At 44.8% G+C, this 24275-nt stretch overlaps 1 protein-coding gene across 1 annotated transcript; it reads right to left on the bottom strand.

Moving 5' to 3' along the window:
- Positions 1-1501: 1501 nt before the first annotated feature.
- Positions 1502-17137, bottom strand: LOC137535425 (oocyte zinc finger protein XlCOF6.1-like). The gene is made up of 3 exons (XM_068257260.1): positions 17087-17137; positions 8019-8516; positions 1502-4048 (listed from the first exon to the last, which is right to left on the bottom strand). The coding sequence occupies exons 2-3, from the start codon at positions 8458-8460 to the stop codon at positions 3183-3185; spliced, it is 1308 nt and encodes a 435-aa protein (XP_068113361.1). The 5' UTR covers positions 8461-8516; positions 17087-17137; the 3' UTR covers positions 1502-3182.
- Positions 17138-24275: the final 7138 nt, after the last annotated feature.

Raw genomic sequence — 24275 nt, 5'->3', positions numbered from 1 at the left:
GGTTTCTGTCAGAGAGACATTGCTAGAGCATTTTGTGGTGTTTCTCCATATCGGAGCCCAGTGAGAATCATCCAATGTTTGTCCTAGGTCCCTCTCCCATTTTTTCTGATAAAGTTTTTTCTCTACTTTCAGTGGTTGCGTAATTAATTTGTAAATTAAGGAGATTGGTTTAATTATTTCACCCTTAGAGACTATTTCCTTCTCTATTTTAGTTAGTGAAAGAAGATCTGCTTTCCAGTTTTTTGAGATATAGTGTTGGATTTGTGCACTCCTAAGAAATTCCTTGTGTGGGGGGATCAATCTATTATTAGGATTCCTGTTGTTTCTCAATATATCATAAAAACTATGGAGTTGATTATTAGTCCACCAATTAAAACTCTCTGGGTATTGTAATCCTGGGATGAAGTCCGGGTTTCTTGTTATGGGGGCTATTGGGGAGTTTTTGGATATGAGCTTTGTGTCTGTGTATTTTATCAAATAAACATGTACCAGTATTGGTGAGGTTTTGAAAATATATTTCAATTATATGTATTTGTACTTGAGTCTCTGGTTGTCCTGATTGTACAGTGTGTTGTATGTAGCTGTACTTGTGTTGCTGGTTGTCCTGATTGTACAGTGTGTTATATGTAGCTTTACTTGTGTCACTGGTTGCCCTGATTGTACAGTGTGTTGTATGTAGCTGTACTTGTGTCACTGGTTGCCCTGATTGTACAGTGTGTTGTATGTAGCTGTACTTGTGTCACTGGTTGTCCTGATTGTACAGTGTGTTGTATGTAGCTGTACTTGTGTCACTGGTTGCCCTGATTGTACAGTGTGTTGTATGTAGCTGTAGTTGTGTGACTGGTTGTCCTGATTGTACAGTGTGTTGTATGTATCTGTACTTGTGTCACTGGTTGTCCTGATTGTACAGTGTGTTGTATGTAGCTGTACTTGTGTCACTGGTTGTCCTGATTGTACAGTGTGTTGTATGTTGCTGTACTTGTGTCACTGGTTGCCCTGATTGTACAGTGTGTTGTATGTAGCTGTACTTGTGTCACTGGTTGTCCTGATTGTACAGTGTGTTGTATGTAGCTGTAGTTGTGTGACTGGTTGTCCTGATTGTACAGTGTGTTGTATGTATCTGTACTTGTGTCACTGGTTGTCCTGATTGTACAGTGTGTTGTATCTACAGTATCTGTACTTGTGTCACTGGTTGTCCTGATTGTACAGTGTGTTGTATGTAGCTGTACTTGTGTCACTGGTTGTCCTGATTGTACAGTGTGTTGTATGTAGCTGTACTTGTGTCACTGGTTGTCCTGATTGTACAGTGTGTTGTATGTATCTGTACTTGTGTCACTGGTTGTCCTGATTGTACAGTGTGCTGTATGTAGCTGTACTTGTGTCACTGGTTGTCCTGATTGTACAGTGTGTTGTATGTAGCTGTACTTGTGTCACTGGTTGTCCTGATTGTACAGTGTGTTGTATGTATCTGTGCTTGTGTCACTGGTTGTCCTGATTGTACAGTGTGTTGTATGTATCTATACTTATGTCACTGGCTGTCCTGATTGTACAGTGTGTTGTATGTATCAGTACTTGTGTCACTGGCTGTCCTGATTGTACAGTGTGTTGTATGTATCAGTACTTGTGTCACTGGTTGTCCTGATTGTACAGTGTGTTGTATGTATCTATACTTATGTCACTGGCTGTCCTGATTGTACAGTGTGTTGTATGTATCAGTACTTGTGTCACTGGCTGTCCTGATTGTACAGTGTGTTGTATGTAGCTGTACTTGTGTCACTGGTTGTCCTGATTGTACAGTGTGTTGTATGTAGCTGTACTTGTGTCACTGGTTGTCCTGATTGTACAGTGTGTTGTATGTAGCTGTACTTATGTCACTGGTGGTCCTGATTGTACAGTGTGTTGTATGTATCTGTACTTGTGTCCCTGTTTGTCCTGATTGTACAGTGTGTTGTATGTAGCTGTACTTGTGACACTGGCTGTCCTGATTGTGCAATGTGTTGTATGTAGCTGTACTTGTGTCACTGGTTGTCCTGATTGTACAGTATGTTGTATGTAGCTGTACTTGTGTCACTGGTTGTCCTGATTGTACAGTGTGTTGTATGTAGCTGTACTTATGTCACTGGTGGTCCTGATTGTACAGTGTGTTGTATGTATCTGTACTTGTGTCCCTGTTTGTCCTGATTGTACAGTGTGTTGTATGTAGCTGTACTTGTGACACTGGCTGTCCTGATTGTACAGTGTGTTGTATGTAGCTGTACTTGTGTCACTGGTTGTCCTGATTGTACAGTATGTTGTACGTAGCTGTACTTGTGTTACTGGCTGTCCCAATCGTAGTGTGTTAAAATGCTCATGCATCTATTCTCCCCATTAAAGAAGATGTTGTTTTTATATGAATTGAATAACTAATTATTCAGGAAAGGAGATTACATTGATGTAAACTTAATTTTTATTGATATTTTTTCTCACGTTCAACTCTCTTTACAAGCTCAGCAAATAATACATAAAACACCAAAACCTTAAGAGGGGTTCTCATACTTTTTCTTATGGTTGTACAGCAAAGACACAGAGAGGGAAATCTCCTTTCCTCACTTCAATGTGGATGAATGAGAGCTTCTAACATACCCACATGTGCAGCTCACCGTAGGTAAATAACAATGCTATATAGAAAGTTCTGACTCTGAATTAAACAAAGCAGCCATGTCAGTGTGACATCAAATCTCTTTCAAAAACAAATAATTATTTTTCCGACCGCTCTTTTTATCAGGGGGGTTTGTACAGCCAGAGAAAAGTGTTTTGACTTTCATATTTTTTTCAGGAAAGCCTTGGCTGCATGGGACTGCAGAGTCTGCCTCATTTGCATGTATAATGTGACTGGTTTGTTAACCCTTACAATGGGAAAGTGATCACATTCAAGTTTTGACTAGGCTTAATACTATATGTAACCATGTTTAACTTACTATTTCACCCCAGTTCATGGACTTTAACAAACCAATGCACTGAGCAGTATGAAAGAATCCTCTGGATTCTGTGTAAATACACCTGCTTGTGCAATTTGCAAGAAAAAAACAAACAAACAACATTGACAAAGAAAATTTTTGCCAAGATGTTTTCCACACTCAACACAAATGTCTGATGAGTAATTTACTCACAAAACATTTCCCACACTTTGCACATGAATACAGCTACTCACCAGTGTGAGTACTCATATGTCTGACGAGATGGGCCCTACGCGCAAAACATTTCCCACAGTCAGAACATGAATAGGGCTTCTCACCAATGTGAGATCTCTCATGTTTGACAAGATAAGGCTTACACCCAAAACATTTCCCACATTCAGAACACGAATAGGGCTTCTCACCAGTGTGAGATCTCTCATGTCTCTCAAGATAAGACTTACATGTAAAACATTTCCCACACTCAGAACACGAATAAGGCTTTTCACCAGTGTGAGATCTCTCATGTCTGAGAAGATTTGCTATCTGCACAAAACATTTCCCACACTCAGCACATGAATAGGGCTTTTCACCAGTGTGAGATCTCTCATGTGTAACAAGATAAGACTTACGCCCAAAGCTTTTCCCACACTCAGCACATGAAAAGGGCTTCGCTCCAGTGTGAGATCTCTCATGTCTATCGAGCTGTGGTTTCCATACAAAACATTTCCCGCACTCGGCACATTTATAGGGCTTCTCACCAGTGTGAGATCTCTCATGTGAGGCAAGGTTTGATTTATGCCCAAAACATTTCCCACACTCAGCACAGGAATAGGGCTTCTCACCAGTGTGACATCTCTCATGATTGACAAGATGTGATTTCCGATCAAAACATTTCCCACATGTTAAACATGAAAACGACCCTCCAGCAGGGGGAGAGCTGTGCTGGGTATGAGGCCCCTCAGGGTTAGACAGGTGAGGGGAGTCTGGGGGAATACTTGGGGTCACCAGGATATCTGCAGGAGGCTCTTGTCCAGTGACATCATCATCCGTTGTACAGTCTGTGGATACAGAGAGACGAGTCTCTGAGAGGTTCCTGATGCCGGGACTCCGCCCTGCAAATAGAGAAACATCATCACTTCCTGTTAGAGAATTCTGAGGGGAGGAACAATTATCATTAGAGAGGGTCAGTGAACTGCTGATAATTCCAAGCTGATGCAAAGTTTATGGAGATTGGAAATGTTCCAAATGTAGCAGCTGTACAGTTCTACATATACTTAGCATACAGCTTGCAGCATCTCAGAGTTATTGACATGTCACTGACCATCTCTAGTTATAACAATAACATTTCTATAGAGCTTTTCTCCCATAGTGATCAGCCTGACAGGGAACTGCAGAATGTTGTGCTCATTACAGGCGGCCAATCACATGACTAGCGTATACGTTTGTCCTGCATGCTAATTTTATGTAGCTTGGAATTCAGCCAATCAAATGCATTCCCTGACAAATGTGATTAGCTGCATATAAATGGCATTAAATTTGGAAAATGATTCGCCTCCCATTGACTGTCCCAACACCTAAAGCATTCCCCATACACTGGAAAATTGTAAATTGTAGAGTTTGATGAAGCAATCCAAGCATTTTACTATTGTGACAACAGACCTACAGTTAGGAAAATAAGTATATGATCCCCTGCTTACTTTTCTTGTTTTCCCTCTGATCAGTGTTTAAAGAGTAAACTTTCAGGCATAAAATCAAAAATCAATTCTTTATTTTTATCTGGTAAACAAGTAATAAGGATGCTGATCAGGCAATCCAAAAGTTAAAATCACTATTACTTTTCTTGTTGATAAATTATCATTCCCCAGTTTACATGACTCTTATTTGGTACACAGAAAATTTGGTACACAAAAGAGAAGTTACAGGGCATGCTGGGTTGTCTTTTTTGCTTCTCTACTTCCCCTCAGACTTAACTAATGCAGCCTGATTGGCTGAAGCCTCTTTCTCTCCAGTTTTCCCCTCCCACACCTCTGTTCCTCTCTGATTGGCCAAAATTTCTCAGGCTGAGACAATGCACTTTCTATAGTGAAGGGCGGGCAAATCAGGCAGAGGAGACTAAGGGCGGATATTACATCACGACTGGCTTCAAAATAGCCACAAGAAATATGGAAACTGTCTAGAATAAGATTCTCTACTTTCCCTTTATAAAATTCACAGGAATCATAACGTGGACAGTGCAATACATCTGTTATGTAAGTAGAGCAAGTATTTATCTACTTATATATTTGTTTTTTTCTCCCTGAGATAGTATGGCTGACAGCTCCTCTTTAAGTGTAATGGGAGTTTTATTGTACATATGAGAGATAGAATAATAACAAAAGAAACCTCAAAAACCCTGTGTCACTAAGTCAGAGCTTTGTGTGCATTGTAATACGTGAAATAAGTATTTGATCCCCTATCAAAACACAGCTAAGACCTCTTGCACACTACTTGCGATTCCGATTTTTAATACGATCTGATTTTTTATTCTGATTTAAAGTACTGCATGCTACTAGGTTTTTAATCTGACCATTTAAAAAAATCGGACCATATAAAAAAATCAGAATCGCATGCAGTATGCAAGAGGCCTTAGTACTTGGTAGGAAAACCCTTGCTGGCAATTACAGAGGTTAGACGTCTCTTGCAGTTGGCCACCAGGTTTGCACACATCTCAGGAGGGATTGGGGCCCTCTCCTCTCTGCAGAACTTCTGCAAGTCAATATGGTTTGGAGGCTGATGTTTGGCAACTTGAACCTCCAGCTCCCTCCACAGATTTTCTGTTGGATTAAGGTCTGGAGACTGGCTAAGTTACTCCAAGGCCTTCATGTGCTTCTTCTTTAGACACTTTTTTGTTTTCCTGGCCAGGTGTTTGGGGTCATTGTTATTCAGGAATACCCATCCACAACCCATTGTCAGTGTGGCTGAGGGGAGGAGGAGCTCACCACAGATTGTAAAGAACATGGCCCGCCCATTGTCCCTTCCTTGTAGTGATGGTGTCCTGTCCCCTTAGCACAGAGGTGTCACACTCTAGCCCTCGGAGGCCATATCCATGCCAGTGTTAAGGATGGACTGAGAAATTGAGAAATGTGTTCTACTCGATGAACAACACCTTTCCTGATTCACTCCTGTCAATAAAACTGACATAATGGTTAGCTTAGCGGTTATTACTCTTGGCTTGCAGCCTCTCCATAAAATTGGCCCTAGACTATGGTAGGATTAGATTGAGAGCCCCACTAAGGCAACCCCGTTTCTAGGAGCAAGCGAGATGAATGCCCGCCTGGGGTGCAGTGAGGAGGAGGGTGCACCCAGTGCAGTGATGGAGGGGGGAGCAGCGGCACACTGGGATTCCACCACCCGGGGAGGGGGGGTCCGACTGCTCTCTCCCTCACCTCGGGGCCACGCTCCTGTGCTGTGAGTTTCCTCCGACACTTCAGTTTCCGCTAACATTTGAAAAGCATATAAATAAGTTAACTGACTTTCCCATAAAATTGGCCCTAGACTATGGTAGGATTAGATGGTGAGCCCCTCTGAGGGACAGTCAGTGACATGACTATGTGACTATGTACTCTGTAATGTGCTGCAGAAGATATTGACAATATAAATACTAAATAATAATAGTGCATTTGAGTTGTGCCAAAAATGAGTAAGGACCTCGGCTCTCGAAGGTCTGGAGTTTGACATTTCCACCTTAGCAGAAAAACACCCCCAAAAGCCTAATGTATCCACCTCCGGGTTTGATGGTTGGGATGGTGTTGTTGGGGTCATAGGCAGCTTTCCTCCTCCTACAAACATGGAGAGTTGAGTTGATTCCAAAGAGCTCAATTTTGGTTTCATCTGACCACAACCAATTGGCCATGGTGGATAGTTTGAGATCTGAATGAATGATTGCTTCCATGGAGAGTTCCTGTAATAAAATGGGATTAGGCACAATCCCTTAGGGCTTGTTCACACTGCAGGCATTTTCTGGTTTTGTTTTGTTTTTTTTACACACGGGCGATTTTTTAAATTGCCCACCAAACACATGTTCAATGAATGTCTATGAGAAGGTTAATATCAGCACGGGTCGTGCGCTGTGCGGCTAGCAAAGTGGTGCGTGGACCATTTTTGAGGCGATTCCGCCTCAATGGGAAAGTATAGGAAATACGCAAAACGCTCATAAAATCGATTTGTGTAGCGATTGCGTTTTTTAAGAATAAATAGATTGGGCCTGATTCACAAAGCGGTGCAAAGTGTTTGTGAAAAGCCCTTTATCACGCCTAAACTCAGTTTAGGCATGATAAGAAGAAACTCGTGCGCAAAGTTTTGCACGCGCGATGCGCCCATTACACCCTATGGGCGCTGCGCGCGGAATTGCGCGAGCAAAACTTTGCGCGCGGGACTTTGCGCGCGATAATCAGCACAAAGCGGTGCTAACTCAGTGGCGCAAAGGTTATCACGCCTAAAGTCTTTTAGGTGTGATAACTTGGTTATCACCGCTTTGTGAATCAGGCCCATTGTATTTATTCTTTTCCGGGTCAAAGAGTTCACTTCCTGACTTGTGTCAGGGAGTGAATTACAAAACCGCTCGGAAAAAATGCTTAGAAAACCGCTAAGCACAAAAATGAATCGCCCACAAAAGCGCTGGGAATCGGAAAAAAAGATGCCTCAAAAACAGCCCAACGAGGACGGACACGCGAGCTGAACGCAATGTGAACAAGGTCATACAGGGGCTGCTCCTAATCTCAGCTCATTTCCTGCATACAGAGAAGACACCTGGGAGCTTGAAATCTTGCTGATTGATAGGAGATCAAATCTCTCTATGGGGAGGATCAGGTTTGCGCATGACGTCGGCGACGTCATGACGTCATGTGCAATCCGCCTCATAGAGAAGAGCGGAGCTGTGCTTAGAGGCTGCGCCGATCGCTGAAGCCAGGCTGGGTAATGTATTAACGGGGGGGATCGGGAGGTGCTGGACACCTGTACTAGCTAGCCCAGTGCAAGCTAAAGGTTTTGCAGCCATTTGATCAAATTAACGTAACGCTCAGGAGGTTAATGTTGGTTTCTCACCTGTTCTGCCCTCTGTAAGATGGTCCTCATCTATAGTTGTCCTCATTATATCACCCTCCTCTGCAGACTGCTGATCACTCCTCACATATGTCTCTTCTTCTTCTTCTTCTTTAATTGTCTTTATTATGTAATCCTCCTCCACAGACTGCTGATCACTCCTCACATACGTATCTTCTTCTTCCTCTTTATTTGTTCCCATCAGTTCACCCTCCTCGATAGACTGCTGATCACTCCTCACATACGTCTCTTCTTCTTCGACTTTAATTGTCCTCATCATGTCATCCTTCTCTGTAGATTGCTGATCACTCCTCACATATGTCTCTTCTTCTTCCTCTTTAATTATACCCATCATATCACCCTCCTCCATAGACTGCTGATCATTCCTCACATATGTCTCTTCTTCTTCCTCTTTAATTGTCCTCATCATGTCTCCCTCCTGCATAGATTGCTGATCACTCCTCACATATGTCTCTTGCTCTTTGAGCTCAGATCTTAGTTCTGAAAAGGATAACAAATTATAGCTTTAAGATATCAGCAGTAATAAACAGAGCACAGAAAAAACATACTTTGCTAGGGGGTGATAATATCCCATAATAATAATAATAATCCGAACATTTATATAGCGCTTTTCTCCTGTCGGACTCAAAGCGCTCAAGAGCTGCAGCCACTGGGATGTGCTCAGGAGGCCACCCTGCAGTGTTGGGGAGTCTTGCCTTGAACTCCTTACTGAATAGGTACTGACCCTAGCCAGGATTCGAACACTGGTCTCCCATGTCAAAGGCAGTGCCCTTAACCAGTACGCTGGGTCTCCGGTTTGAATCTCAGCCAGGTCAACATCTGCAAGGAGTTTGTGTGTTCTCCCCGTGTCTGTGTGGGCTTCCTCCAGGTACTCCTGTTTCCTCCCACATTCCAAAAACATACAGTTAAGTTAATTGGATTCCCCCTAAATTAGCCCTAGACTACGATACATACACTACACGCTATAGACATATGACTATGGTAGAGACTAGACTGTGAGCCCCTCTGAGGGAAAGTTAGTGACAAAACTATATACTCTGTACAGCGTTGCATAATATGTCGGCACTATATAAATAATTAAATAAATAATAAGCTGTGGTCTCCTGCTCATCCAGTACCACAGTCCTCTCTCCCAGTGTGCCTTGCTCATCCTCTGGTGCTTCTCTCCTCCTCTCCATGCACACATTCCTGGGAGGTTACAGCAGTGCTGGCAGTGGTAGATAGATGAGGATGTGAGGAGAGAACAGCTGGAGACAGAGGGAGATAGGAGCAGAGGTCTGCAGCTACTTAGCTATAAATTATCATTACTTATGGTTCTGGCACCTGATGAACTAGACAGATGGGCTCCATATCCTGACCATACCTCAGCCCACCTGTCCATCACCTACTAACCCCAAACCCTCCAAGAGCCGTAGCAACAAACCTCCCAGCTGGGGCAGTGCCAATACCAGGACCAAAGCAGCAGAGGCCACCCAAACTCTCTGCAGCTGCAGCCTCCATCTTCTCTGCCTGTCCTACCAGCCACACCCCTTGTTACCTGGCTCCACCCCCTAGCTGTGACCCACCAGCCATCATGTTTGTGCACACTCCAACTTCTCCCACTGCGGGACATAAACCTCCTGTGACTGCAGTAATAAACACAGATGATAACAGGTGTATTTAGCTGCATGATTTATAGCATAAGAAGTAATAGGAATCCAGAGATAAGGTAATACAGAGAGTGTGCATATGTGTGAGGCACCAGCTGGAGGTGGCAGCTGCTCCATGAGGATCTTATGGGCTCAGTATTCCATGGCAAACAAGATCAGCCAGTCACAGCTCCACTCCGCACTATTCACAGATCTCTAGGTCTCCATCCCTGAGGGGTAATAATCTAACCTAACCCACCATATATATATAGTCCAGAAGGGTTTGCAGCACACAAAACGCTCTTTATTTGAGCCAAACAGCAAAAGTGTAGCAACAGTTTCGGGTGTCCACACCCTTTGTCAAGCTAACACATGACAGGAACTCAAAGAATACTTATTGCCACCCCTACAGGAAATGACATCACAATCGCCTAAACAAAATAATGAAACATATATCCAGTGCATGAATGCATTACAATAAAACACACTTATCTGTGTGTATATGCAAATAGTCAGTCCCAATCATATCTTGCAAATCCATGGCGGTGCGATACCAGTAGAGACCTTTAAATCACAAAAACAAATGCAAATCAAAATCCCTGTTTAAACCTGAAGGAAATAAAGTCCCTAATTTATTAATCCAAAAAACTCCTCCATGAGGAACTAAATCAGTTCCATCCTAATATCAGGTTTGATATTGTACATGAAAGGGATCGATTGTCCTTTTTGGATACCCTCGTAATGAGGGAGGGTTCTTCTTTCATCACTGACATTTATCATAAACCAACTGACAGAAATCAGTTACTCCGTTTTGAATCATTCCATCCACCTGCGGTCTTCTGGGCTGTGGCAAAGAGTCAAATGTTGAGGATCAACAGAATTGTTTCTAATCCAGAGATTGCCGCGAAGAGAACAGATGGTTGAGAAATTTGTGGAACGGGGCTATCCCCTGGATCTCCTATTGGAGACGGTTTCTAGTACTGAACCCCAGTCTAAAGCCGTCTCAGATTCGAGACCAGATCGAGGCAAAAGAATACCCTTTGTGCGCCAGTTCCATGACCAGTCTCGGAAGACTTTTTCTATTATTAGGAGACACTGGCATATTCTGGCTGATACATACCCAGAGATTAATGATTTTGCCTCTCCCCCCATTCCAGCTTATCGAAAAAATTCCACCATTGGTCAGAAATTGGTGAGTTCAGATCTCCTTCCAGATAAGAGAGAACACGCTACTTTTTTGGGTACTCCCCGTCTTGGTTGTTATCCCTGTCTTTGTTGTAGTGAATGCCAACATTTGATTAAAGGCCAATGGTTTGAGGATCACCGCACGGGCAAGAAATACAAAATCAAGCACTTTCTTACGTGCCAGAGCTCCTATGTTGTATACTTGTTGCGATGCCCTTGCGGGTTGTATTACATTGGCGAAACGACGCAGAAAGTACGCGATCAGATCTCACAACATAGGATCTCGGCTCGGCGTCCACGAAGTGAACTTCCTGTGTCTAGACACTGTGCCGAGATGGGACACAGAGATATTGATTTAACATTCATGATCATTGATCATGTTCCAAAACCACGGAGAGGTGGAGACAGGATCACAAAATTGAAACAACGTGAAGTGTTTTGGATCAATAAATTAGGGACTTTATTTCCTTCAGGTTTAAACAGGGATTTTGATTTGCATTTGTTTTTGTGATTCATAGGTCTCTACTGGTATCGCACCGCCATGGATACGCATCATATGATTGGGACTGACTGTTTGCATGAACGCACAGATAAGTGTGTTTTATTGTAATGCATTCATGCACTGGATATATGTTTCATTATTTTGTTTAGCCTGTTGCCTAGGCGATTGTGATGTCATTTCCTGTAGGGGTGGCTAGAAGTATTCTTTGAGTTCCTGTCATTTGTTAGCTTGACAAAGGGTGCGGACACCCGAAACTGTTGCTACACTTTTGCTGTTTGGATCAAATAAAGAGCGTTTTGTGTGCTGCAAACCCTTCTGGACTTTTTGTTGTATCCTTGAGGACGTGGGGAATCCTCTGTTTGCTTGCACACCACTCCCTAATTATAGGGGAAATCTTGTGGAGCTGCTGATCCCCTGGACATATATATATATATATATATATATATATATATATATATATATATATATATATATATATATATATATATATATCTCGTACCATCCTCAGGAATAAGGACCTACTGCCCTAACATTAAAATTATACTACTCCACATAAGTTCTTTCCTAGAGGCCAGGCTAGGTGCACACATAGCAGAAACGTACACATTGCATCAACTTCAAAAACGCAGCAAAAACGCACATAATGAAAGTCAATGAGAACGCAATGCTATGCATTTTTCATGCATTTTATATGCGGTTATTCCCCAAAATATTGTTTTGTGATGTATTTCTGCTTCCTGTTGTTTTCCTATTAATTTGCGTAAATGGAAATATAAAAAAGCATGAAAAACGCATGTGCATTTTGTATATGCAAATGGAAAAATGCATTAAAACGCATGCAAAACGTAGTGGGCATGGGAAGTGCTGTCTATACATGCCTGCTCCCCCGTTCTTTTAAAGCGGACCCAAACCAAACATTTTTTTTTAATTCAAAATATTTAGTTGCACCACTCTGACACATACAAAGATAAATAAACACTCCTTCAAGCCTATAAGCATTTCAGTGCCTGCTTTTCACCCTTCTCTTTTCATAACTAGGATTATACTGGGGGCAGCCATTAGCAATTCCTCCTTTGCTGGACACCACCTACTCCAGCATTTTGCCGGAAAAATCCCGGCAATATGAAAGAAAGGGAGGGGTTCCTTCAATAAATGTAAAATATTTTATATTTGTCATTATGCGGCTGACAAAAGGCTGCTATTTATTATTATAATTTAGAAAATAGATGTTATTTTTGAGATCTTGTATTTTTAATTTGGGTCCACTTTAAGAGAAAAAAAAAAAACACCTGAACTGAGAGGGATATGGAAGCTGACAGATTTATTTCCTTGTAAACAATGTACTGTAGATTACCTGGTTGTCCTGCCTCTAACCAGGGCTGTGGAGTCAGAGCAATTTTGGGTACCTGGAGTCAGCAATAAACTGAGGATTCAGATGCTTTTTGTACTCAACAGCCCTGCCTCTAACACTTTGCAATAGACCCTAGAAAAGTGAAAGAGTGGCATATAGTTGGGCATATGGCTATATTCCATACACATCTTCTCTTGTATGTGTGATGTGACTGAATTATTACTAGGAAGGTGAGATGCCAGCACTGGAGGGACATTGCTATATTCCATATACATCTTCTCTTGTCTCTGTGATGTGACTGAATTATTACTAGGAAGGTGAGATGCCGGCACTGGAGGGACATGGCTATATTCCATATACATCTTCTCTTGTCTCTGTGATGTGACTGAATGATTACTAGGAAGGTGAGATGCCGGTGTAGTGAAACATTTTGCTATCCATCATATTTTGCAACTTGCCATAGAGGACAGTGTATGACTGTGTAGGCGTGGCTCCTCTCTGTTAACACGCCTGTAATTTTTTGCAACCATAGATCCCATTGAGCTAGAAGGGGGATTGTTCCCTCCAGGGGGGGTTATTGGTTGAGCAAGAGGGGGGATTGTTCCCTCCAGGGGGGTTTATTAGTTGAGCAAGAGGGGGGATTGTTCCCTAGGGGGGGTTATTAGTTGAGCAAGAGGGGGGATTGTTCCCTCCAGGGAGGTTATTAGTTGAGCAAGAGGGGAGGGTTCTGTGTGAGAATAGGGTTTAGTTGGGTTGCATTTTCTGATACAGATAGGTTAAAGTCAATGGTTAGGTTGCACTTTCTGATAGCTATACCTATAAATAAGTGCAACCGGTTGCAAAATCTGATAAAGTTGCAAAAAATTTCTCCACACCGGCACTGGAGGGACATGGCTATACTCCATATACATCTTCTCTTGCCTCTGTGATGTGACTGAATTATTACTAGGAAGGGGAGATGCCAGCACTGGGGGGGGGGGGGGGGGACATGGCTATATTCCATATACATCTTCTCTTGTCTCTGTGATGTGAGTTATTACCAGGAAGGTGAGATGCCAGCACTGGAGGGACATGGCTATATTCCATATACATCTTCTCTTGTCTCTATGATGTGACTGAATTATTACTAGGAAGGTGAGATGCCAGCACTGGAGGGACATGGCTATATTCCATATACATCTTCTCTTGTCTCTGTGATGTGACTGAATTATTACTAGGAAGGGGAGATGCCAGCACTGGGGGGGGGGGGGGGGGGACATGGCTATATTCCATATACATCTTCTCTTGTCTCTGTGATGTGAGTTATTACCAGGAAGGTGAGATGCCGGCACTGGAGGGACATGGCTATATTCCATATACATCTTCTCTTGTCTCTGTGATGTGGCTGAATTATTACCAGGAAGGCGAGATGCCGGCACTGGAGGGACATGGCTATATTCCATATACATCTTCTCTTGTCTCTGTGATGTGACTGAATTATTACTAGGAAGGTGAGATGCCAGCACTGGAGGGACATGGCTATATTCCATATACATCTTCTCTTGTCTCTGTGGTGTGACTGAATTATTACTAGGAAGGTGAGATGCCGGCACTGGAGGGACATGGCTATATTCCATATACATCTTCTCTTGTCTCTGTGATGTGACTGAATTATTAGTAGGAAGGTGAGATGCCGGCACTGGAGGGACATGGCTATATCCCATATACATCTTCTCTTGTCTCTGTGATGTGACTGAATTATTAGTAGGAAGGTGAGATGCCGGCACTGGAGGGACATGGCTATATTCCATATACATCTTCTCTTGTTTCTGTGATGTGACTGAATTATTACTAGGAAGGTGAGATGCCGTCACTGGAGGGACATGGCTATATTCCATATACATCTTCTCTTGTCTCTGTGATGTGACTGAATTATTACTAGGAAGGTGAGATGCCGGCACTGGAGGGACATGGCTATATTCCATATACATCTTCTCTTGTCTCTGTGATGTGACTAAATTATTACTAGGAAGGTGAGATGCCAGCACTGGAGGGACATGGCTATATTTCATATACATCTACTCTTGTCTCTGTGATGTGACTGAATTATTACTAGGAAGGTGAGATGCCAGCACTGGAGGGACATGGCTATATTTCATATACATCTTCTCTTGTCTCTGTGATGTGACTGAATTATTAGTAGGAAGGTGAGATGCCGGCACTGGAGGGACATGGCTATATCCCATATACATCTTCTCTTGTCTCTGTGATGTGACTGAATTATTAGTAGGAAGGTGAGATGCCGGCACTGGAGGGACATGGCTATATTCCATATACATCTTCTCTTGTTTCTGTGATGTGACTGAATTATTACTAGGAAGGTGAGATGCCGTCACTGGAGGGACATGGCTATATTCCATATACATCTTCTCTTGTCTCTGTGATGTGACTGAATTATTACTAGGAAGGTGAGATGCCGGCACTGGAGGGACATGGCTATATTCCATATACATCTTCTCTTGTCTCTGTGATGTGACTAAATTATTACTAGGAAGGTGAGATGCCAGCACTGGAGGGACATGGCTATATTTCATATACATCTACTCTTGTCTCTGTGATGTGACTGAATTATTACTAGGAAGGTGAGATGCCAGCACTGGAGGGACATGGCTATATTTCATATACATCTTCTCTTGTCTCTGTGATGTGACTGAATTATTACTAGGAAGGTGAGATGCCAGCACTGGGGGGACATGGCTATATTCCATATACATCTTCTCTTGTCTCTGTGATGTGACTGAATTATTACTAGGAAGGTGAGATGCCGTCACTGGAGGGACATGGCTATATTCCACATACATCTTCTCCTGTCTCTGTGATGTGACTGAATTATTACTAGGAAGGTGAGATGCCAGCACTGGGGGGACATGGCTATATTCCATATACATCTTCTCTTGTCTCTGTGACTGAATTATTACTAGGAAAGTGAGATGCCGGCACTGGGGGGACATGGCTATATTCCATATACATCTTCTCTTGTCTCTGTGATGTGACTGAATTATTACTAGGTAGGTGAGATGCCGGCACTGGAGGGACATGGCTATATCCCATATACATCTTCTCTTGTCTCTGTGATGTGACTGAATTATTACTAGGAAGGTGAGATGCCGGCACTGGAGGGACATGGCTATATCCCATATACATCTTCTCTTGTCTCTGTGATGTGACTGAATTATTAGTAGGAAGGTGAGATGCCAGCACTGGAGGGACATGGCTATATTCCATATACATCTTCTCTTGTCTCTATGATGTGACTGAATTATTAGTAGGAAGGTGAGATGCCAGCACTGGAGGGACATGGTTATATCCCATATACATCTTCTCTTGTCTCTATGATGTGACTGAATTATTAGTAGGAAGGTGAGATGCTGGCACTGGAAGGACAAGGCTATATTCCATATACATCTTCTCTTGTCTCTATGATGTGACTGAATTATTAGTAGGAAGGTGAGATGCCAGCACTGGAGGGACATGGCTATATTCCATATACATCTTCTCTTGTCTCTATGATGTGACTGAATTATTAGTAGGAAGGTGAGATGCCAGCACTGGAGGGACATGGTTATATCCCATATACATCTTCTCTTGTCTCTATGATGTGACTGAATTATTAGTAGGAAGGTGAGATGCTGGCACTGGAAGGACAAGGCTATATTCCATATACATCTTCTCTTGTCTCTATGATGTGACTGAATTATTAGTAGGAATGTGAGATGCCGGCACTGGAGGGACATGGCTATATCCCATATACATCTTCTCTTGTCTCTGTGATGTGACTGAATTATTAGTAGGAAGGTGAGATGCCGGCACTGGAGGGACATGGCTATATCCCATATACATCTTCTCTTGTCTCTATGATGTGACTGAATTATTACTAGGAAGGTGAGATGCCGGCACTGGAGGGACATGGCTATATTCCATATACATCTCCTCTTGTCTCTGTGATGTGAATTATTACTAGTAAGGTGAGATGCCGGCACTGGAGGGACATGGCTATATCCCATATACATCTTCTCTTGTCTCTGTGATGTGACTGAATTATTATTAGGAAGGCGAGATGACGGCACTGGAGGGACATGGCTATATTCCATATACATCTTCTCTTGTCTCTGTGATGTGAATTATTACTAGGAAGGTGAGATGCCAGACATAATCTATGGCACATGTAGGGGGGCCACTAGAAAAACTGGCAAACAAGTCACAGCAGTGATATAAAAGTCTCTTGTATGGCAATTACTTCAAGGGGGGATGATCAGGATAGTGACAGGTGCACTATGACCTCCTCTGTAACAAAGTATGTCCACCCCGATCTCTGCTCTGCTCAATAAATAACAAAAATAATTACCTCTTCCAGCTGCGTGTTCTCTCCACCTCCTGCAAATGTCTATGTTCCTCCATTTCCTGTCCTTGGTTGCATTACTTCCTTTCTGTGCGTTTCACCTAGGAGAGGCGAGATCGCCATCTGGTGTTGAATAGGCTAACTGCAGCCTCTGTCTTTGATATCATCTGCACTCATCTATTACAGTGGTTCCCATACTTTTTCAGCTTCTGAGCTACTTTAGAAAAGGCCAAGTCAAAATGATCTATAAGATAGTTTCTACTATAGCTCCCAACTGTCCCTCTTTTGGAAGGACAGTGTAACGATCGGTGAAGCACAGAGAGGATCTGATTACCAGTGATCTGCAGAATCACTGGGAATACAGATGTATACCAGATTATACGTGATCTGCAGTATCACTGATAATCCGATATACTAGCTAACCTCTGTTCACCTGAGTAGAGTGTAGTGTTAGGTGCAACAATAACACTTAGAGGACTAGGCCTCAGTGCAGCAAGGAGTACTGCACAGATTCCTTCCGCAGACCTGAGCTCTCCAAGACGGGAGGAGTCAGACTGACAGTAGGAAGGACAGACTGAAAGTAACCTTCAGGAGGAAGGATCACTAACAGAGCGAGGAACCGCCTCTAACAGTAAGGTCGGTTCTCGAGGTCGGACAAGCCAGGTCGTACACACACGGACAGATAAAGTACAAGATCAGGAGGCAAAGGCGGAGTCAAAGTACAGGCAGGGTTCAGCAACGGGGTATCAGATATATCGGGGTACAAAATCAGGAGGCAGAAGCAGAGTCAAGGAACGAGCCGGGGTTTGGCAACAGAGTATCAGAAATATCGAGGTACAAGATCAGAGTTCAGGAGGATAGTCAAGGCAGGCAAAAGTCATAACAGATAATCACAATCAATCTAGTACTTTAGCTATCAACAGAATCTAGCTAAGTGTAGGATTACAGCTCCAGCTGGTCCCGGCACACTTGCGGATCTGACTACGGATCTGAGTGCTCCCACATATGTGATCGCACGCCAGACAAAGAGCAAGTGAACAACCAGCAGTATATATACTCTAGGACCTTTCCAGGACCTCCCTAATTGCTGGTCCAATGGGAGCAGTGGAATTTGTCAGCTGACCCAGCTGGTCAGCCGACTCCCTTCTAACTGCTATTTAAACTCTGCCTCTGTGCTCGCGCGCGTGTAAGTCTGAATCTTGGTGGACTATCAGTCCCAGCCACACCAGTACTGTCATGCAATGTATCTAGTGCGGGGGCCGCCTCTGATGCGGATTCCGCCGTTACCAATGCGGATTCTGCCGTTACCAATGCGGATTCCGCCGCACTGCCTATGTGGCATGCGGCGTTTTTTCCGCGTTGTGACGCCATGCTGGACGCGGAAACAGCCGCCTCACCTCGAGAGACGGCGGCCTTTCCGCGTTTCCTTACAGTACCCAACCCCCCCCCCCCCCCCCCCCCCGAGGAGTGGACTCCGGACAACTCCCACCAGGTTTCTCGGGGTGTAAGGCATGAAACTCCCTTTTTAATTCGTCTGCATGCATGCGGGTCCCCGGTACCCATTGCCTCTCCTCAATGCCGTACCCTTTCCAGTGCACGAGGTATTGTACCGAGTTTTGTACAGAGCATGAATCTAGAATCTTCTCCACCTCATATTCGTGTTGGGCATCTACCAAGACAGAAGGAGGAGGAGTGGGACCCACCTGGACTGCTGGCTTAAGAAGGGACACGTGGAAAGACCTCACCCCCCGCATGCTAGAGGGAAGATCAACGGTGTAAGTAACATCATTGACTTTCCTGACAACCGGGAAAGGACCCACAAACCTGGGACCAAGCTTTTGTGAAGGTTGTCTTAGGGTCAAGTGACGTGTGGACACCCAGACCAAGTCTCCTGGTCGGAACTTCCACTCCAGCGACCGTCTTTTGTCAGCTTGACCCTTCTGACTCAAAAAGGCCTTCTCCAGGTTACTTCTAACCGTCCCCCAAAGGTCCTTCAATGACTTTTGCCAGGCCTCCAGGGCTGGGAAAGGAGTGGAGGCTATAGGTAATGGGGAAAATTTGGGTGATCTCCCCGTCACCACCTGAAAGGGAGAGAATCCGGAGGACGAGTTTTTTAAATTAATCTGGGCAAATTCTGCGAAGGGCAGAAATCTGACCCAATCGTCCTGCGCCTCTGCCACATAACACCTTAAAAATTGCTCTAAAGACTGATTTATTCTCTCAGTCTGGCCGTTGGTCTGTGGGTGATAGCCCGATGAAAAAGACAGCTTTATGCCCATGAGGTGGCAAAAAGCTTTCCAAAACCGTGAGACGAATTGGACTCCCCTGTCTGAAACTATGTCTTTGGGAATGCCGTGTAAACAGAAGACATGAGTGATAAACAACTCGGCCAATTCCTGAGCCGAGGGGAGTCCTTTCAAAGGCACAAAGTGGGCCATCTTACTAAAGCGGTCGACTATCACCCAAATGACCGCCATACCTTCAGACCTGGGAAGCTGCCCACAAAATCCATGGACAGGTGGGTCCACGGCTCATTCGGGGTGGGCAAAGGCTGCAACGTACCGACAGGTGCCAGCCGGGAGGGTTTACTCTTGGCACATATCAAACACTCTTTTACGTATTCCTTACAATCCGCTGCCAAGGAAGGCCACCAGGCGCATCTGGCTATCAGATCCTGTGTTCTGGATGCCCCAGGATGCCCTGCGTTCTTATGTGCATGGAACATCTCAAGAACCTGCAGGCGAAAAGGCAGAGGAACGAACAGGACCCCTGCGGGCTTCCCTTCCGGAATGTCTTGCTGAAAGAGAGCCAACGTCTCCCTCCAATCCTCCCAAGTTCCAGTGGCTGCAAGTATTAATTTCTGGGGAATAATGGTCTCAGGAATGGAGGGCTGTGCTGTCTCTGACTCAAAACATCTGGATAGAGCATCCGCCTTAACATTCTTGCTCCCTGGGGTGTACGTAATAATGAAACTAAACCTGGAGAAGAACAACGACCATCGAGCCTGGCGAGGGCTCAACCTCTTAGCCCCCTCGATGTACTCTAGGTTTTTGTGATCGGTGTAAACCGTGATGGTATGCTCAGCTCCCTCTAACCAGTGTCGCCATTCCTCGAAAGCCAATTTGATGGCCAAGAGCTCCCTGTTGCCAATATCGTAATTCCTCTCTGCAGGGGAGAACCTGCGAGAGAAATACGCACACGGGTGCATTCTACCCTGCAAGCCTGACCGCTGAGACAGCACAGCCCCCACCCCAACCTCCGAGGCATCCACCTCCACAATGAACGGGAAAGAGGCATCCACATGTCTGAGGATGGGTGCTGAACAGAATAGGCCCTTCAGGGTGGCAAAAGCATGTAAAGCCTCAGGAGACCAGTGAGTGGTATCTGCCCCCTTCTTAGTGAGGCAGGTAAGGGGAGCAATGACCGTGGAGTACCCCTTTATAAACCGTCTATAGTAGTTGGCGAAGCCAAGAAAGCGCTGAAGGGATTTCAACCCAACCGGCTGTGGCCACTCCAGAACAGCGGAGACCTTGGCAGGATCCATAGACAGGCCTGTGGTGGAAATTATGTACCCCAAGAACGCAACAGATGTTACTTCGATGATGCACTTCTCAAGCTTTGCGTATAACGAGTTCTGCCTTAACTGATTTAACACAAACCTCACATGGTTTCTATGTTCAGTGAGGTTGTTGGAGAAGATAAGAATATCATCAAGATAAACTAGTACAAATTTCCCCAACACCTCCCGGAATACCTCGTTAATGAGTTCCTGAAAAACGGCCGGAGCATTACATAACCCGAAGGGCATCACCAGGTACTCATAATGCCCGTCTGGTGTATTAAAGGCCGTCTTCCACTCATCGCCCCTTCTTATACGTATCAGATTGTACGCGCCCCGCAAATCTAGCTAAGAAAAAATCTTAGCGTCAGTAACCTGAGTGAACAAATCATCTATCAGTGGCAACGGATAGCGATTCTTTATAGTAATCTTGTTGAGACCGCGATAATCGATGCAGGGTCGCAGGCCTCCGTCTTTCTTTTTGACAAAAAAGAACCCTGCTCCAGCAGGTGACCGGGACGGGCGAATGAAACCCTTGGCCAAATTTTCACGGATGTACTCCTGCATGGCCAATTTTTCGGGCCCTGATAGATTGTACAAGTGACCCCGGGGGGGAACACAACCTGAACGGAGATCAATGGGACAATCAAAAGGACAATGTGGGGGCAATTTATCAGCTGCCTTGGGACAGAACACGTCGGAAAATTCAGAATACTGATCTGGTACCCCTTCCACCTGAAATCTGGTTTGCCCCAAGGTCAACTTCCCCAAACACCGCTGAAAACAACGAGGTGACCAAGTGGTTAACTGACCCGTGGCCCAGTCTATTTGAGGTGAATGAAGTTGCAACCACGGCATGCCTAGGATAATAGTTGAGGTAGACATGTGCAGTACAAAAAACGATAATCGTTCCCCATGCAGTACCCCTATGGTGACCTTCACCTCCGGGGTCTGTGACAGAGCACGATTCCGTTGTAGAGGGGAATCGTCTACTGCCGTGACCTGAATGGGGGGTGTCACAGGAGTGAGCGGAATACCCAACTCCTGAGCAAACTTAAAGTCCATAAAATTGGCCGCTGAGCCTGAGTCAATGAAAGCCTCAGTGGCCACAGATTTCTTCTCCCATGTAACTGTACAAGGGAGAAGCAATTTCTTTTCTTTAAGGGGTGCAAGTGGCGTGCCTAGGGTGTCACCCCCCACTACTCCTAGGCAAATTCGTTTCCCGACTTGTTCGGGCAGTTGATCCGTCATTCTCCGCCTTCGCTCCACCTGGGTCAATTTCAAACAACCAATCTGCATTGGTTCGGGTGGAGGCAAGGCCGGAGGAGATGAGACAGACGGAGATGGTGTTACTAAGGGTGCAGCGGAGGGTGCCACATATGATGTTACCCTGGCACGGTGACTGCCCCGAATCTGCCTCTGATGGCGTAATCGACGGTCGACTCGAATGGCCGATGTGATGGCCTCATCGACTGTCCTGGGCTCGGGCAAGGTTAGCATTAAATCGGAGACCTCATCCGATAACCCAGACAAGAAGTAATCCATGAGGGCAAAATTATCAAATCTGGCCGTGACTGACCATCTGCGAAATTCTGCCGCGTAATCCTCGACTGAACCCGTCTTGCCGCAAAAGTTTGAGCTTCCGCTCAGAGGTTGCCGCAAGGTCAGGGTCGTCGTAAATTACGGCCATGGCCTTAAAGAATTCCTCTACCGAGGTCAGAGCAGTATCGGTAGGAGGCAGATTGTATGCCCATGACTGGGAGTCACCAGTCAGCAAAGTTTTAATAAAGGTGACCCGTTGGGTCTCAGTCCCCGAGGATCGGGGTCTCAACTCGAAGTACGATAACACTCTACTCTTAAAATTCCGGAAGTCAGACTTGTGGCCGGAAAATTTATCTGGTACGGGCATACGTATGTCAGCACTAGGAGGGGATCGCACTGAATCAACTGACGTCTGGAGGGTTCGCACAGAGCCTGATAGGACATCAATCATAGTCTTGTGGCTACCCAGCACTTGGTTGATGTTTTCCACCGAAGTGGCAAGTGCGCCCAGACGGTCAGTGTGTGCGTCCATTTGCATTTTTTGGTCTGGCGTTCTGTAACGATCGGTGAAGCACAGAGAGGATCTGATTACCAGTGATCTGCAGAGTCACTGGGAATACAGATGTATACCAGATTATACGTGATCTGCAGTATCACTGATAATCCGATATACGAGCTAACCTCTGTTCACCTGAGTAGAGTGTAATGTTTGGTGTAACAGTAACACTTTGAGGACTAGGCCTCAGTGCAGCAAGGAGTACTGCACAGATTCCTTCCGCAGACCTGAGCTCTCCAAGACGGGAGGAGTCAGACTGACAGTAGGAAGGACAGACTGAAAGTAACCTTCAGGAGGAAGGATCACTAACAGAGCGAGGAACCGCCTCTAACAGTAAGGTCGGTTCTCGAGGTCGGACAAGCCAGGTCGTACACACACGGATAAAGTACAAGATCAGGAGGCAAAGGCGGAGTCAAAGTACAGGCAGGGTTCAGCAACGGGGTATCAGATATATCGGGGTACAAAATCAGGAGGCAGAAGCAGAGTCAAGGAACGAGCCGGGGTTCGGCAACAGAGTATCAGAAATATCGAGGTACAAGATCAGAGTTCAGGAGGATAGTCAAGGCAGGCAAAAGTCATAACAGATAATCACAATCAAACTAGTACTTTAGCTATCAACAGAATCTAGCTAAGTGTAGGATTACAGCTCCAGCTGGTCCCGGCACACTTGCGGATCTGACTACGGATCTGGGTGCTCCCACATATGTGATCGCACGCCAGACAAGGAGCAAGTGAACAACCAGCAGTATATATACTCTAGGACCTTTCCAGGACCTCCCTAATTGCTGGTCCAATGGGAGCAGTGGAATTTGTCAGCTGACTCCCTTCTAACTGCTATTTAAACTCTGCCTCTGTGCTCGCGCGCGTGTAAGTCTGAATCTTGGTGGACTATCAGTCCCAGCCACACCAGTACTGTCATGCAATGTATCTAGTGCGGGGGCCGCCTCTGATGCGGATTCCGCCGTTACCAATGCGGATTCCGCCGTTACCAATGCGGATTCTGCCGCACTGCCTATGCGGCGTTTTTTCCGCGTTGTGACGCCATGCTGGACGCGGAAACAGCCGCCTCACCTCGAGAGACGGCGGCCTTTCCGCGTTTCCTTACACCTGGAGTGCAGTTCTAGAAATTCACTGCTGGTTAGAACTGTTTAAGAAGAAAAAACTGTCGGTAATGCTTTGATAAATCTGGCTCACTGAGCATGTTGAGTGTCTGCTCCTCACTTTGGATCATGAGAGCTACATTACACATTTGGTCCAAAGAGCTCAATATTGACAACCATCACCCTAGTTCAAACAATCAGAGTACAGATATGCATGTTATCAATTTATTATGATGAGGTAGCTGATGAGGTAGCCTTAAGGTGGTCATACATATACTGTATATATTTGGTGGCCGATTGACCATCTGATTCAATAATTATTATGAAAATCTGTGCCCCCAAAAGCATGCCTGAGTGGCAAATTGATACATTTTGGCTCAGGGATGACTAAATGTATCAATCAGACGTGCTGCAAGACACCGAGCCACCATGCTCGAT

This window comes from Hyperolius riggenbachi, chromosome 10 (genome assembly GCF_040937935.1).
Source record: "Hyperolius riggenbachi isolate aHypRig1 chromosome 10, aHypRig1.pri, whole genome shotgun sequence".
Lineage (NCBI taxonomy): Eukaryota > Metazoa > Chordata > Amphibia > Anura > Hyperoliidae > Hyperolius > Hyperolius riggenbachi.
This window is presented reverse-complemented; position numbering and strand designations above follow the sequence as displayed.